We start from the raw sequence: 17,224 nt of genomic DNA, 5'->3' as shown, positions 1-17,224 counted from the left end.
TTACTGAGAGCTACCCCTGGATATCTGTGGGTGATTACAACTTGTTCTTGGCAACCAGTTCTTTTTGTACTTCATCCTCTTTAAATTGTTCTTGCTGATGCAGTTTGATTATAAACCAATAAGACTTACATGAATAAGGATTATAGGGCTCTGATCTTAAATTTTGCAAACAATAATCTCTTTATTTCCAGTACTAGTAGCTACAGTTGTATCAAAGGTCAATTAATGACACCATTAGAGCGGGCACCCTTTTAACCTGCTTGCTCCTTATATGCTGGAAGGTGAGAAGGTAGGGGCAGCTATTCAGTGAGGTAATAAGGATCAGTGTAAGTAGTGATGCTTTACTGATCTTGCTAATGAGGAGAAAAAAAATGAGCAGTATTCTCCCTGCCAAATGTGGTGGCATCAAGCTAAAATGTGGTTGTATTAAGCTGAAACCTTTTTCTGCAATATTTTCTAGGGACTTTAATACAGGCTTGGGTTTTGCTACAATTTGATGCAAATGATCTTGTTGTATCTACAGGCTGCAAGTGTGAAATCAGCTATTTAAGAGGCCTTTAAATTGTCTAATGTTCTGTATTTCTAGGGAAGAACTTTTGCGTGACCCCTCTGCACGTGCAGTCTTGTCCCGGTGTGGTTTTCTGTCACGCAAGCTTTATTAATGAGTGCTTTCACACTAGAACTGGGCATTGCAAAACAGCTCTGGTCCCTGTGAAATGGAAAAATGCCATTTGCCTTGGTACAAGTCTTAGCCTTTTGCAGGTAATTGATCCAACTACTGTGATATTAAACTAGAGGGCCATTAAAGTGTAGTTGCAATAATCACCCTCTTCTCTTTTGGGAAGAGAACATGTTAAATGAATAAACTCGATCAACCTCAACCTAGAAGGTCCACAGCTTTTAACTGGCAATAGATACAATGAATAAATCAAGATTGGCTGAGATCCTGAGTAAGTTGAATGGTCTTATTTTGTTTTAGAACAGACTAGATTTTTAGTCAAGCTCACCTGTTAAGAATGCACAGACTGCGAATGTGGGAAGAAAACCAGTGTAACCCTGATCTGTACCCTTTCCTAAAACTACAGCTGTCCTTTCAAAAGTATATTTACTTTCCTCTCCACTTTCAGAGAGCTTCTTTAAGAGCTTCTTCTGAGATTCAGTCCTGTTCTCAAATTTTTTTTGCTTAAGTACTGAAGCTGTCCATCTCAATTTCAGAAGGGAGGTGACATAGTGTTGATGGTGTCCTAATCACTTTTTAATTAGTATAATAGCTAGTCTTTATTTAGACCATTCATTTGACCAGCATTTTGGCATCAAGTTTTCACCGGCGTTTTTTCAATAGTGTTGAACTGTATCTGTAATCTCTGGAGTTCTAGGAATCAATTTAACATGGCTTCTGTTTTGAAGTCAAAGGGGTGCTATACCTCTGACTTATATAGGAGTGCTATAGGGTCAACAGAGCTTCTAGAAATATCCCTGTAAAAGTAGCGAAATGATACAGCTTTGAGTACAGTATGGAATTTTATTTCCTTTTATATGTTCTCTTAATCAGGGTGACGCTTGGTTGGATGGAGAGACTATTAAAAGGGAACTGTCATTATCCAGCCACTTAACATGTTAGCAGCTTTAAAATTAACAATGCCTACTCAAGAAAAAGGCCTAGGATTTACTGAGTGGACTCAGTTTAACACTCAGTTTTCACAGAGAATAAAATCCATAGCTGGGGGGGTAGTAAGGTGGGTGGAGTTAGAAGGGTCTACAGTAGGCTTTAATCTTCTATTTGTATCCCTACTCCTAAGTGTGAAATTGAGTAGTTTTTTAGCACAAGGGCATATTGTGGTGGCTGTGCCATCTCTTAGAAGAATAAAGCTTGTACATACCCAGTGCTTCCAGGTGACACTGTATATGCAACCAAAGCTGATGATGCTGTCTTTGGGAACCACTTACGTGCCTCACTGCATCTGAAAATGCTAATGCAAAATTAGTGATCTAGAAACATATGACTTGACATGAAATGTTGTGTGGAGAGGGGGGGGAAAAGAATGGTCAAATAGGAACCCTTTGTTTAGACAAGTGCATAATGAGTTAGGTAGAAAGGCAACTTGAGCCCTCTGTCAATTTATGTCAAATTTGAGAACGGGGTATATTTCGCTATTTTCTTTCTCTCTGATTTCTTTTTTTATTATAGTATGTGAATACTTTCATTCTCTAATACAAAATCTTTCTAGTATGCAGGAGTCACTGAAGAGAAATGAGCTACTTGGGAAGAAGAAATCAGTCTGAAGTTCCAGTTTGTAGTTAAAGGATATACTGGTGTCTATCACTTAAATTATTTTAGCTTTCTTCTAGTTAAGAAGCCTTCCTTCGTGGATAGATATTCCTTGACTGTTCACCTTAGGGTTGTAAGCACCTTCCTCAAACACTGGTTGCTAACTGTGTCAGTTCTCTGAATATATAGCTAGACCATGTTTCTGATGACCAAAGACATGCTGTTTGCCTCATTTCCTTGTGCCTAAGGCTCTCCCTCCACTGTTACCCTGTCTGTGTTGTCTCTTTCCAAGTGATACTCTGGTTGTGCTGTTGATGGTAAGATTGCCGTGAAGTATGTTGAAGTCTGAAACACCACTTCTGAGCTTGAGGATTCCAGTAACTTACTTTCCTCTCTTGCTACCTGCACATAGACAAAGTGTTAGATCAGACTGCTTGAAATGTCCCTGAGCACAGTGGTTGCAAAAAGCATTTGTTCTTCTCTATCAAATATGACAAGACGCGTGAATCGGAACAAGTTCTGCTTCTACATCTTGCATGAAAATTATGTTCAGAAAATGTACTATTTTTCCATTACCAAAAACCAGTCTGTTGTTCCATGAAGGGCTGTGTGTGTGTGTAAGGCCTAACAGCGTGCCTTTTAACATACTTACATTAAGGAAAACACCTGGGCACTGCAAACTTATGTTCAGTGCTTTTTATGCTATCTGGAATACATAGCTTTTGTGCCACAAATCTGTTAAGATACAGAACTGTTCTGATCCTAGCTGTTTGAGAAAAGTTAAAATTAAGAATACTGATCACACAGGCACTGGCTAGACAAATTGTCTATTTACATATTTCCGGTTTTTCAAGGAAACAAATGTTTATCTTGTGGTTCTTTATATAAGACATGTCTCTTGCCCTCTTGGAGGATTGTCATTATGTGTGACAAGGAACTCTGAGGCACACAGATTCCTTGGAGGACTTGGCTGTGTGAAATGGACAGACAGATGTATGCAAAACAGATGTAACCAATTTTGTGTTTTCTAACAGACAATCCACTAACATTCGTTACTTTCATGACTGACTTGTCGGGGTTTTTTTTCAGGCAAGTAGCAGTACAAAAAGACATTGTAGTCTTTTGTATTCATTCAAGTTTTTATTACTTTCATATCACATTCGCTTCATTTACTGATGCTGGCACTGGATGCTCAGTTTGCGAGTACTTGTATAAAAACCTCAGCTCTGTAGTGAAAGTCCTTGAAATTGAGCTTTTGGTGGCAGGTTGAAATAAAACATGCTCTTAATGGGTGGATAGTTCTGTTCTTAAGACTAGATGAGACTGTTTTTTCATTATTCTAAGTGGCACCTATTAACATCTGTATTTTTGGAAGGAAAGAATAGCCATGTAAGTTGGAGGCAAACTGACACAGGAAGTCTTGTTCAGTTGTGATGATTACAAAAGAAAAAAACCCCACACTTTTAGATTTGAGTTATGAGTACTCTGAAAATAAGTTATCAGTATTCATTGCTGTTATCAATAATGAATATGTAAGTTGCTTTTCCAGAAAATACATGACTAGGTTGCCCTTCTAGTTCATGTTAATTTTCCTTGAAGGAATTGGCAAGCGCAAATAATCAATCTGATATATGCACATGGCAGGAGGTATTTGCCATAGTATTCAGCCAGCTGCGGTTTTCTGTATAGGTTTTTTTTTTTGATGTAAGTACACTAGAGGACTTCTAGTAACTAAAATATGAATTCCCATTGCATTTTGTGCGTTTGTATGAACTGGTAGTAAATTACCAACAGCTGGCTTTCAAGACCCCTCTAGATATTCCTGTCTATGGCTACTTGTTGCTATGGTATCTTCTTCTTCTCTTCATAGTCTTGGACTTTCTTCCTTTTTTAGGATCAACCCATGACATTTTACTTCTGATTTTGTTCGGTTTGCATTTTTTTTAGATACGGTGGTTTTCATATTTGTACAGTAGAAATAAGTTGCCTGAATAAGAAGCACTGTGCAAGGAGTGAAGTACTACTTTAGAAGTTACAACCTTGACAACATTTGTAAATCCTCATGGAACGGTTCTCAAAATCAGCTTTGCAAACTTTCTTGGGTAATTTTTATTAATGAGTGCAATGTATGTGCAGGCAAAATGTTCCATCCTTGAATGGATGACCACAGCAATTTCTCTTTCCAAAGTGAGGTCAGGTGGTACATTTAACCGATGTTAGTGATACATTAGCATCAGTGCAGTCTGTATTAGAAAAAATAACTAGCCTTAAAACAAGGTAAAAACATGTTGACTCTGAAAGACAATCTCATTATGCAGCACTGGTAAGAAAAATGCATGCCACTGTTAAGCCCTAGCATAAATCTTCAGTTTGTGCTGATCTTGGAGACCTTGAAATCCCATCTGATTTGTTATTTGAGGCCGTAGCTGTTCAGAAACAGCTTGGTGCTTGCTTTGTAATTGCTCTTTATCAGGCAATTGCTTCCATTTCATAACTGGGGAGCTGGTTCTACATGCTCACTTTAAGCTTCCAAATGATCAGCAATTTGACATTTGACATTAAGTGGTTGACCTTTGGTGGGTAAGAGGGAAAGCTAGTAATTCCTAGTGTTTGCTGCACTGACTTTAGTGTGGTATTACTTCACCTGACTTGCATCTTCAACCACTCTTGTAAATTTTTTCAAGTTTAAAAGCAAATCGCTAAAGCATGCAAGCCTTGACGCCATGTGGATGCGATGTTTTGCATTAAGGGTGATCCTTTAATCTTAGTGCAACTCTTTAGTTCCTAAAATGACATGCAAGCCTCTATTACAACATGGGGTCTCTAATTCTTGCCTGCCTTATTGCGTTTTTTGTAGGGGTGCGAGCCTGTCTCCAAACCACAGTTCGAGAACAAGAAGAGAAGTATGAAATCCAAGGTGGCCCACAAAGAGGCCGGCTCAACAGAGAACAGCTGGTGGGTTTTATTGCTTGAGACACATTATCTTAATGACCTTTGGTTCATGCATTTTTGCCCTTTGCCACACGTGCAGGTGCAGTAATGTAAAATTATAATGTGGTCTTGTACAGAAATTTGATTATGTGCAAGGTGATCAAAAGAACTGCGAACACCCATAAAGCTGTCATTTTTCTCTATTAGTGGTTATGTTGCTATAACCTTGTCAAAGGAAACGCTGTATTACATTCATGGAAGAAGCTGTATGGGACAGGAAGTGATGCTGCTTTGGCCTTCCCTGCTCAGCGTTAGAACCTAGTTGAAATTATCTGAAAGTTGAAAGAAAAATGTTTTTATTACTACTTGTTTCTATATAGGGCCACTTTTATATTTAACTGCATTAATTTCTGGTTACTTTCTGGATTACACTGGAGAAGTTCATTAAATGTGTTATAGCAGTAGCTTTAAATATTCCTAGCTCATAGTTCAAACCCTGTTGGCTGGAAAATATTTAAACATAAGCAAGAATTTACTGTGTAAGCAAGCTTTTCCTGATTGTGTGCTTATACTGAGGACCGTAACATGTGAAGTTACTGTTCTAGCTTCTAGTGTGTGTTATTTTAAATTGTATTTCGTAGGCACTGATTGTTCCTGTCCCTTTTTTTTTTTCTCTCGTGTACTCAGTTGTGAAGTCCTGTATTTATACATTGTTGTGGTGTTTGTTTTTCTCCCACTTAGCTGCTAAGTTGTTTGACGGATGCTACTTCTATTTTATGGGATCTTTCAACAGTCACCAGAAGAGTGATCTTGTGGAACTGGTCAAAGCAGCAGGAGGACAAATTCTGGTTAGGCAGCCAAAACCGGACAGTGATGTGACACAGACAATCAACACGGTGGCATACCATGCAGAATCTACTTCTGACCAGAGATGTTGCACTCAGTATGTGATCTATGATGCGTCTTCTAAATTCAAGCCGGAGAAAATTCGTCTGGGCAAAGTCTGGATGGCCCCCTCCAGCTGGCTTATAGACTGTGTGATGTCATTTCAGCTCCTGCCTGTAAAATGAATATTGATGCCTCATGAGCAAGGCTTTTAAATGTGGTGAATGTTCAGCAGTTGGAACACTCTGGTGAACACTGGTCTGAAGCTATGATTTATATTTTGCACTTAGGAGTACAGGAGAGCTTTGACTATTCAAATTAGTTACTAAGATCACTGATATACTAGAATAAATTAATTTACAATGGAGGAGAGACATAAATATACTGCATTGACAAATGTGCCTTGGGTTATTTAGAATGCTTTATTTCTGCATTTAACTTAACTGTAATAATCACTGACATCTTTTAAGTAAGGTTTTGCAAAATGAAACCTTTTGTATTCTTGACTTAAACCATCCCTTTGTAGGTGATAGAGCATGACCCCATTTATTTTGTGTTTAATATCCATTGACAAGGATCTACTGTATGTGTCAGGATTTCCCAGCCAGGACAGAATTTGTATTTATTTTTAAAGATAAATACAAAAAACCCGTGCATTTCAACATAGTCATTTCCCTGTGTAGACATCTCTTCTGTCAGATGACGTGATATTTCCTATGACTTCTTACAACTGAATTTTGCAGGGAATTCTTGGCGTGGGTTAAACCTTGTAGAAAGTAGAGTTAACTAATGGCCTGAATTCATTTGAAAGTGAATGATTTTGAAAACACCATCTTGAAAAATCTTGGTCTAAAATTCTTGAATTATAGCAAGAGTAATGCTTTATTCACTTCTGTCCTCTTCCACACTTTTAAAGGTGAGACTTAAATTTTATTCTATTTTCTGAAGTTTTTTAAGCGACAGGATCCTTATTAAATTACTACAATCAAAAATACTTCTGTAAGTATGGATAGCTATCATGGTTATGTTAACAGAAAAAGTATAATGATCACAAAAGAATTATGCCTCACTTTGCACAATTATGCTTAAAATCAGCTGGCTACACTGGAGTAATAATTGATTCCTTCGCATTTGTTACAGTATTTCTCATAATTTGTCGTAAGATGTTGTCAGAATCTTACTTCCTTAGTCTGTGCTCCTACGTGATATCTTGCATCTTTTCTGTTGCCTTAGTTTGCGATTTCATAATTTAAAAATGGTGTCTTGCAGTAATACATGGTGCAAATGATGGTTGTGGGCTGAAACCAAGTCTCTCGTGTCTGCTTCTGCTTTGTGTTTGCTTATAATAAAAAAACTTCTAGTGCCAGTAAGTCTGGAGTATCTTATTACATGAGCTTAGCTGCAGAATGAGTGCACAGTCCATATGTATCTTGACAGGTAAATGGAAATGTAAGTACTTTTCTGTGAACTGGACATGGCTGCGAAGATAGCATATCCATCTGCAAGAGCAGCTCTTCTCTTGTAGCCATTGCCATTGGAGATCCTGTGCCAATTTTCAATATGCTCTGTAGAACTCTTCAAAAGATACACTTCAGACGTAACAGCTATAGTTTTCAACAGCATCTACTAGACTTCAGTAGCTGGAGTATCTTGATCTGTCACTTCTACTAGACTGAATCATTGCTTTTTACTAAATGCAGTCCTCAAGTACTTGCATGTCTGTGAGCAAGCAAAAATGCAAGGCTCATTAATAAATGGAACAATCCATGGAACTAATGTGTTCTGGGTTTTTGTGCAGATAAACACTGGCAGCAAATAAGGTACTGAGTCGATACCGCATGGACTTGGTCATTTATTTTAACGATTGTAGCACATTTTAACTTGGCATTTCATAGCACATCAATATACCTAATGTGGTATTCTTTGCAGAAGTAGCAGTGAATCTCTGCAAAATTCTTAAGAATGCAGCTTTTCTGCTGTGTACCAGGAAGAAGTTTGGCCCATCACTAATGCTGTTCTGTGTCCTAAAGCAGAAGCAGCAGGTTTATGGGTTTCAAGAGCCATTTTTCCTTGGCAGCTGAAAAGAAACTCCGGTAGAAAATTGCCATCAGATTTTTTAACTCACACTGAACTCTTCCTAGTTCTTTGGAATAAAGTTGTGTTTTTCAAGCAGGGTTACTATCAAATCACGTTAAGAATCACTCCATGTCATACTGAGGAGTGATCCTTACCCTTCTCATTGTACTCAAGATTAACTCTGGCCTGTCTCCTTCAGGTCTCCTCAGGAATTCAGAGTTTGAGTGTGATCAACTTCTGTAGCCTCATGCACTTAACGAGCCTTACAGAACTGCAGTAAGCAGACTTTGATGCCAGAATTGCAGCAGGTGTCGAACACTACTGAAGCAATAGGGAAGTACACAAAAGCTAGAGGTTGGTGACACAGACCCTGCTTAATTCACTCTTGCTAATCATTAAAAGCAGAGGGATAGCACTTCTGTCTACAAAGAGTCTTGTAGTAAGGATAAATCTAGTCCCTTAATCTATTGGATTTTGGCTCATGAAAGCAAGGTTATAAAATCATGAGGCACGTGGTAAAAAAGGGGATGTAGGTTGTTTCTCGCTGTCTCTTCTAGTCCAGGCTCAAAATAGAAGAGGTACTTCAAGCAGTGTGAGTAGACTTGTGGTACTGACAGCCGTAGACTGTTCGGGTACTGCATGCTTTGGCATAGCCTGAAGCAGGGAGTAGATGAGTTCATCAAAGAACATCTGTTGAAGGTTAGTAAAGAACCTTAGCTGAACATGAATTTATATTGGAGTTCTGCTAAACTGCGTATACTTAATGTGCATTGACGATGGGCATTTGAAGAGGTAAAAGTCAAGACTTGCATTCTGGATTATAGATGTTTTTATTACCCTTTATACGTCAGAAATGCTGTGAATCTCAGGCTAATGATTTTCAGGCAGCTTCCCTTGAAATGTATCTCACTATGAATTAGTTAATCTGGGACACTCGGTAACGCTTTCAGTGGCAATGCCTGGGGTTCAGTGACATCAATTTAACATCACTAATAGTTGATAGAAGAAAATATTTTTAATAAATACCGTATCATCTTTTTGAATGGCTGTGGCCTGTGGACTAAGGGAGAATGTATGAAGCCTGGACAGTTTGTTTTCTTTATTGCTGCTGTTTTGTGTGGGGTTTGTGGTGGGTGTGCATGTGTGTGTATTGAAGTGAAAGATACTTGAGAGTATGGAGATTGCTTCCTTGCATTGGTGTCCTAGGTAGATCCATCCCGGGGAATATAGTCGCAGAATACCTCGTATGTTTGGCTGTTTCTACCTCTATTTGCTTACTCATTTTCAAAGTTCTTATATCCCTAAAATATCAATAGTTCTCTTTAGACTTTGTTCTACCAGCTATAAAATAAAATCTGTTCTCTCTGTTGTTGAACATTGAGGATTCATTTGTTTCTTGAGATACCCAGAAGTGACTTTTCTGAGGTAGAAGTGAATGGCCCATAAAAAGAGCTTATCAGAGCAACGCAGGAGCGCTAGATGTTGCAATATTTCTGCAGGTGTTTCAGGGAAGCAACAGGCAAACAAGTGGTACCACTGGTGGCTGCTTTTGCTCTCAAATTAGGAGGTGCTTATGGATGGTCCATCACCTTGCAGCCCTCTTCCGAATGAATGTGAATAACAAGCATGGGAGGGTCCAAAGGCTCCAGTAACAAAATTGTCAGCAAGTGCTTTACCCAGCTGGCTTCTACACAGCCTTCGTTAGGCTTGAACTAAAGCCCCTCTCCTGCTCTATTCCAAGTGTCTGAGCTGAGGCTGGACACGACCGTCTGTGTGGGACCCAGCACAAAGTCATCCGTGATCACCCTGGGCAAGGCTCCCAGAAGGAGCAAGAGCCATCGAAGAGAAATATTTCAAGGAAAGGAATAGTTCTAGGCAGGGAGTTGAAGTTGGGTTGTATTCCCTGCCTAGGTCTGCTGTTCTGTTTAAGACTGAACTTAATCTGGAGCAGTTATTTTGTGCTGCAGTCTTCCAGCAGATCAGCACTTTGGCTAATGAAACCCTTGCAAATACTTTGTTCAGGACAAAGGTGTCTGTACGGAACCCACAGACTTGTAAAACTACACGTTGGTGGATATTTGGGGCAAATGGGTAAACGTAAGGATTGTCTGGTCCTCCGGCCTGCGCTTCCCGTGCTGCTGATTCACACGGGCTAGCTTTGCTGTCAGGGTTGTAGAGGGAAGGGGAAAAATTGGCTTGTAACTGTCAGTGCTGCAGTGCCAACAGAGCTGCTGGGTAGGAGCGGCTGTTCCTGTGGATCGGCTGGACTGCCAGCGATGTCTGGATAGCAGCAGCATCTTGAGATCTTGTTGAGGGCAGGTGTATGAAACATGGTACAGCAAAAGTTCTCTGTTTTTCTTCCTTAAGCTATTTTGTACTTTAGCACTGGAGAATCACCTATTTTTGTCTTGGAAACGGGGTGAATTTAAAGTCAGTTTAATTGGTGTCTGGCCCTGTGTCATTTTTCCGGCTTTCTTCCATAATTTGCAAGAAAAAGCAGTTTGATGGAAAGGTTTCCATCTCTTGGATACTAAAGCAGACCGCACTGCGTTGCAAAAGCCAGCAAAGTAAGCTTAAATATCAGCTTAACAGCTACAGAAAGAGGGCTTTGGACAGCCAGATAGTATTGGCTAGGAAACGGGCAGCACTGTCTCAGATGGAACAAATGAAGATTCAGCTGTTTTTAATAGCAGTGCAGCATGTTCTATCTTTTCAGACTTGTTTGATTTAAATTAACGGTAGTTTAACTAGTGTTAAATTACCCTTAAAGCAGAAGAACATTTTGTATGTAATCAGTTGGGGGAAGGGGAGGAAGGTTCCCACCTTTCTCTTTCTTTTTTTTTTTTTTTTTCTTATGGAAAATATGCATCTTCTGTGCTTCAGTTTCATTCCTGGCAGGATGTCTGCTCTGATGAGCTAGCAGAGAACTGTCAGCTCCCCCTGCATGTTTGAGACACTGCTGTCACTTGCAGAGCGCAGATGCTGAGGCAGTGACAGGCGGCGGATGGCTGGTACCAGCACTCCTGTTACGCAGCAGGGGCTGTGATGTCTTGCCTCAGTGGGCGTTGGAAGCGCTGTGCACCACAGCTGGGAGAAATTAACCGTGCAATGCCATGGTTAGCTGCCTTACAGTATCTGTCCTGGGTGTCCAAGTGTATTTAAGCAGCAGAGAGGTTTCTTCCCTGATGGGCACAGCTGTAAACCCCAGCAGCCCTTTCTCAGGCCTGAGTTTACTTTGGGGCGATGCCCGCTGAGTTACAGTGAGAGCGGTGAAGAGCAGCGCTGTGCTGCAAAGAACGAGCAGTGCTTACCTTCACAAGCCCATAAACTAAACAGATACACAGTGAGAACGGGGTTAAAACATGCATTAAAAATGGGACGTAAAGCAACAGCTAAGCTGACTGTCTTGCTCAGCTTGCTGAACTGATAAAAATTTACTTTTTTCTTCATTTAGTGTGGGGCTGGGTTATCTTCCTGCTGGTTTAGCAAGCTGCTAATTCTCAGAGGAGTCAAAAAAAAGTGGTGGTGGGAGCAGGTGTGAGGCTGCCTCTTTTGGCAGCAATCAGCTGGGGTTCAGTTGTGATATGAAGGCCTCCAAAGCGAGCTTTTCCGATTGCTGTGCACACTGGTGCACCCCACGCTCCCCTGAGGAGGTCCCAGTGTCTCTTGCGGGTTTGCAGTGGGTGCTGGTGGCAGCCTGACCAGGGAAATGGTTCTCTCCTGCTTTGCTGCAAGGGTCAGCTCTGAACAGCTGGTGCCAGGGAAAACCCAGATCAGCTATAGTTCAGGTCCAGCTGGAATTTATGGTTTCTAGCAAAATTTAACTTTTTTCTCCGCGGCATAAAAGATGCGAAGGAACATTTGAAAAAAAATATTTGGGGCCTTTTAACAGAATTAAATATTAATATGGGTAATGCAATCAATGCTGTATTGATTGCGTTAGCCACAATAATGTTTAATTCAATAAGTCTGCAGTGCTGGATCTTTTTCTTCCCCTGTGTTTATTCTACGCTGTGCAGCAATGTAATGCCCGTGTGCCCTGCCCAGCTGCGTCCCCTAGGTTTGTTCGAGGAGAGCAGGAGCTGATAGCGTGGGGAGAAGGAAAAGAAGCCAGGCTGCACTTGGGGTGGAACTCCTTCACTTCACGTGCCCTCAGGTTAAAGTCAGTCACCTATGTGGCTGATAAAGTCTGGATTCAAAACAGCTACTCTTAGTGGCATGCATAGTTTTTAAAGGTGTCACACAAACAATATTGCTATTAATGTAAATATTGCTCGTGACTTCCACGTGCTTTGCTTCTGGAGCCTGGGTCTGATATGATGCTTCATTCCTGCTCTCAGCAGTCGAGTTCCAGCAGCTGCATGTGTCAAAATGGGAAGAATTTCCACGCCAAGCTCTCTAACGTGCTTCTGAAGAGGTGCCAGGTTCTGGTTTTAAACTCAGCCAAGCTTGAACGATTTTATCTGTGGTTGTAGGCAGAAGGTTTTTATTAAATTAAAAGTCACAGTTTTGTTTAACTGAAAATTTGGAGGCAGATGTTCTCTCCAGCTCAATCCACTCACAATACAAGTTTTCTGATCTCTGCTTCTTTGGCTGCTGTGTGCCTTTTGAACAAGGTTTGGTAAAAACATCTGGGAACAGCCTAGAATAAGTGTTTGGGGGTTTCCAGTGAAAGGTTTTTGATATTTTTTTTTTTTTTGTGGACTCTTTCAAGAGTTTCCATGGACTACTGGCTTCTGGTTTTAGAAAAACTGCTTGATGAAATCGACCTCGACTCATTACTGAGAGGTGGAGAAACTGCTCACACTGGATGCGAAGTTCCTGGGGTCTGTGCAGCAGCATATGTTTGTGGCTTGGAAGTGGGGTGTCCCTAGCTAGCTCAGGTCTGCTGAGCTACAGACTTGCTCTCCCACCCATCACAGGACACCAGACTTACCCAAGGAGCTGGGTGGGTGCTTGGGCACGTAGCCTACCCTGCACCCCAGGCTAGCGTAGAACACAACTGGTCCTGCCAGCAAGGTAAGCTTTTACCAGTGCCTGTGGGCCCTGAGGATGCTGTCATCAACGGGCAGGGAAGTAGGGACAGAGAAGAGGCCAGGATTTGATTTGTTCTTGTTGCATTCCACCTACATTTGTCGAACCCAAGAAAAACCCCATAACCTTGCTCTTAATTCGTCTTTACAGGGCACATGCATTTCAGCACAAAGTCTTATTTAGCATGCAGGGATGCAGGTAGGACCTAACAGCATCGGGCTCAAAAGGGACAGGCACAGTGAGCTCAGCTGGTCAGTAGGGACCGGGTTCGGAGACAGCCATACATTTTCACTTGTTCTCGAGCACCTGCGGGTCAGGTACTTTAAACGGGATTTGGACAGCAAAGACAGATTGTGAATGTAAAATGGAGCTCCGGGCTTTGATATTGAAGTCCCCAAATTCACATCTAAAGGAATAAGTGATCAGATGCAGCAGCTCCTGTGTTAAGACGGCATGGTTGTGACACATGCCATTCAAGTGGCAAGTTCTGTAAGATCCATAAGTCAGAAGGAGCCACAGTTCCTACGAGGCCGGGCAAGGCTCTGTGTTTAAGCAGACAACACTCAAGACTGTTGTCAAGGAGAGGGCTGTAGGTGGAAGATAACTCTGCTTAAGCTCATGCTTACCCCGGGTGCTGTGCTGTTTGGCACACTAAAGAAAGCCCCGAGGCCAGGAGGTTGTAACGGTATAAATAATCCCATTCTGATCCCATTCGAGGGGCAAGCTGCCTTCGAGGAGGTGGTGGTGGGTGCTCAGTTGTACCTACACTTAGTCCTTCAAGGACTTCACAGTTGACTGGAGGGGAGGACAGAGATGACAACCAGTGACTTCAAGAGGTTTCATGGGGCGCTGTGAGATGAACAAAAGTACCGAGAGCTCCAGCATCCAGAGAGAGTTTTTGTCCAGGCCCAAGCTCCTGTCCTGGCAGCCATCCCAGATGGGTGCTGACAGCTGCTGGCCGGCTGTAGGTGCTAAATGGAACTGGACTGTGGCATCTCTTCTCTTTTAGGAAGGTGCCTGTTAGCTGTAACTGCCAAGGAGGCTAAATCATAATTTTCTTCTGTGTCTTACAGGTGATTGATCTTTGTACATCTTATAATATTTGATCATGGTAGTGAAACATGCCTGAGTGCAGCAGGCAGAGAGGCTATAACCGGCCCTTTGGGTATGTTGCATATTCCCACAGCTAATTAGCACACATTAAGGTGACTATTGAAACTGTCTTTCTGTATTAAAGGCTAATATAATATTCACTTCTCCTGGTCTCCTTCATTCCCCCTTTCCGTCACATCCCTGAAGGAAAAGCACTTAAATGTCACAATTTCAAAACAGAGCACCCAGCAAGTGAAGAAATCCTCAAATTTGAGGCTGTTTTGTGCCTTCAATGCCATGGTCACCCCCACCTCTTCTGTTCCTGCTTCACACTGTGCTCAGGCTGCTCCTGGTATTTCATTCCTCCTCAAAAAGATGATCTTAAAAAAAAGATCATTTTGTACCTGCGTGGAGGACTGAGCAGTTGATTTCTCTGGGCAGCTATTTCTAGGGTGATGCCCCACAGAAGGATGCCTGTGTTTCACTAGGAAAAACACCTCCTGTGGTGTTTCTGAAAGCAATGAGGAGTTACTTTACCTGTGACAGGCACGACCTCAAGTACCCAGAGGATAGAAATTACTGTTTTCAAGGAGCTCATGTCCATGTGGAGTGGTGTTGCGCTGCCCATCAGCCAGGCACCTGCGGTGAAACACTGTGCTGGAGCAAGCAAAGCTATTTCATCTTCCTTACCACAGCCTCCACCGGCACAGTTCAGGGCAATGCTTGCATAGGCAGGCAAGCAAAGAAAGAGAAAGATGCAAAAAGAAGTGCGTGTGGCAATTGAAAAGGTTTATGCAGGTGCTTCAAAGCTCTGCCCTGGGTGAGCAACAGAATTCTGCAAAAGAGGCAGCTGCAAAGCTCAGTTTCCAAATCTTCACCTCTCCAGACCTTTCTTTGCAGGGTTCGTCTGCCCAAAGCAAATCAGAGAGCTCTCTTTAATAATCTTGCACTTCCAACCACCTTTGCATGGGTCTCTGTCCCTGCCATGCCCGCTTCAGATTTTTACAGGCTTATTCACTGCATTATAACATTTACGCACCGTGGTTCCCAGACATTTCCTTCTAATGGATTTTGCATTAGTAGCTAGTATCGAGAAATCTAGTACCAAAAGGTTAATGTGCATCCATTAGTCCTTTTTTTTCCCCCTTTTCTTCTTTATGTGCTAGTAGAAGACAACTGATTTCACTAAATACATTAGGTCTGGAAAGGGTCTGGAAGCACTTGAAATTCTGCACATGCAAAGCTGTAGTGCTATTAATATTGTCCTGTCTAAGCACTGTGGGTAAAGTGGGATTTGCAGATGTTGAATGATACCTTTCAGGTGTTTTCCAGCCTCTGCAACCTTTCTGCTCCTCATAAAAAGAGTTAGGCTTTTTGAGAACTTCTCCTTTTGTCAAGTGGGTTACTTGCTCTGCATCTCCTGCACTGTGAAGGAATCTGTGCTTTCTCCGGTGTGCTCTCTCAGCTGTAGGCAGGCTAAGGAGGAGGCATGCCGGGGTAGTTCAGGCTGTTGTGCGGGCAGCTGAGCTAACCTGAACAGCTAAACTGTTCCTCAACCTGTAGCAAATGGTTTTCTCCTTCCTCCTCCCAAAGCCAGCGTGAAAATTTCTGTCCTGCTAATTGGAGTGAAGCTGAACCCTGGGAGTATCTCAGTGCGTTCTCTGACCTGCACTTTAGACTAGGTCGAGCTTTTTCACTGAAAAAAATCTATTACTCTAACAACCACAAGTGGCAAGCGGGAGGAGTAGGGAGGGCTGGCTGTTTGTTTTGCCTCCTCGCGTACTTAGGATTTGCAGAACTTGCCATGTTCTTTAACTGGAAACTTATGTTTTAGCAACACAAATCTTTGAAAGTTAAGAATTTGGATCATAATACTCTCATGCTGGCTGTCTTTGCGTGTATTGGGTTTGCGTGGCAAGGTTTTGGCAGCAGGGGGCTGCAGGGGTGGCTTCTGTCAGAAGCTTCCCCCACGTCTGATGCAGCCAATGCCACCGGCTCCAAGACAGATCTGCTGCCGGCCAAGGCCGAGCCCATCAGCGGTGGTGGCAGCACCTCTGGGATAATGTATTTAAGGAGGGGGAAAAAACTGTGTAATGGCAAATGCAGCTGGAGAGACTATGAGAGCAATAACTCTGCAGCCCCCAGGTCAGTGCAGGAGGGTCAGGAGGTGCCCCAGGTGCCGGAGCAGAGATTCTCCGGCAGCCCCTGGTGAAGCCCACGGTGAGGCTGGCTGTGCCCCTGCAGCCCAGGGAGGTCCGCGGTGGAGCAGATCCCCACCTGCAGCCTAGGGAGGAGCCCACACAGGAGCAGGGGGATGCCTGAAGGAGGCTGTGACCCAAGGGAAGCCCAGGCTGGAGCAGGTTTGCTGGCAGGACCTGTGGACCCATGGAGAGAAGAGCCCATGCTGAAACAAGCTTGCTGGCAGGACTTGTGACCCCGTGTGGGACCCAGGCTGGAGCAGGCTGTTCCTGAGGGACTGCGCCCCGCGGAAGGGACCCACGCTGGAGCAGTTAATGAAGAGCTGCAGCCCGTGGGAAGGACTCACGCTAGAGAAGTTCACAGAGAACTGTCTCCCATGGGAGGGATCCCTCCACGCCTCCAGCTGGGATCAACCCACCACACTGTGCTTAGCACACAGTCTGCACGGGTGGAACTTCCTCGCCCTTGGAGCTGCCTGCCAAGACCCTAATGGAGAGCCACACCGTCGCTCTCAGTCTTCCCCCACTCTCTTGCCCACCCCAAATCAGGACTCAGCCCTCAGATCCTTCCATAAGTCCAGCCTGGCTCTCCATGCCCCATGGTGTCCCCCCTTCCACCCCTGGCAGAGCTGAAGGGCTGGGCGGCAGCGCAGACGTGGTACGTACCAGCTGAGGCACGGCTAGCTCACTGCTCTGTGAGCCAGCAGCTCCTGACTTCCGAATCTCGTCACTGGTATTT

The 17,224-nt window shown here is 42.9% G+C and overlaps 1 protein-coding gene across 3 annotated transcripts in view; it reads left to right on the top strand.

Annotated features, from left to right (window-relative positions):
• BARD1 (BRCA1 associated RING domain 1) overlaps positions 1-7,455 on the top strand; it is a 44,711-nt gene extending 37,256 nt beyond the window's left edge. For 2 of the 3 annotated variants that reach the window (XM_037397731.1, XM_037397732.1), the window contains 2 exons: positions 5,127-5,224; positions 5,942-6,192. In XM_037397731.1, coding sequence (XP_037253628.1) covers positions 5,127-5,224; positions 5,942-6,079 — 236 coding nt within the window. In that variant the 3' untranslated portion in view covers positions 6,080-6,192. Of the gene's footprint in view, positions 1-5,126; positions 5,229-5,941 lie in introns of all 3 variants that reach the window. The other variant, XM_037397733.1, reaches the window with a different exon arrangement.
• Positions 7,456-17,224: the final 9,769 nt, after the last annotated feature.

Source organism: Falco rusticolus, chromosome 8 (genome assembly GCF_015220075.1).
Source record: "Falco rusticolus isolate bFalRus1 chromosome 8, bFalRus1.pri, whole genome shotgun sequence".
NCBI lineage: Eukaryota > Metazoa > Chordata > Aves > Falconiformes > Falconidae > Falco > Falco rusticolus.
Note: the sequence above shows the minus strand (reverse complement) of the source record. Positions and strands in the feature narration are given on the sequence as shown.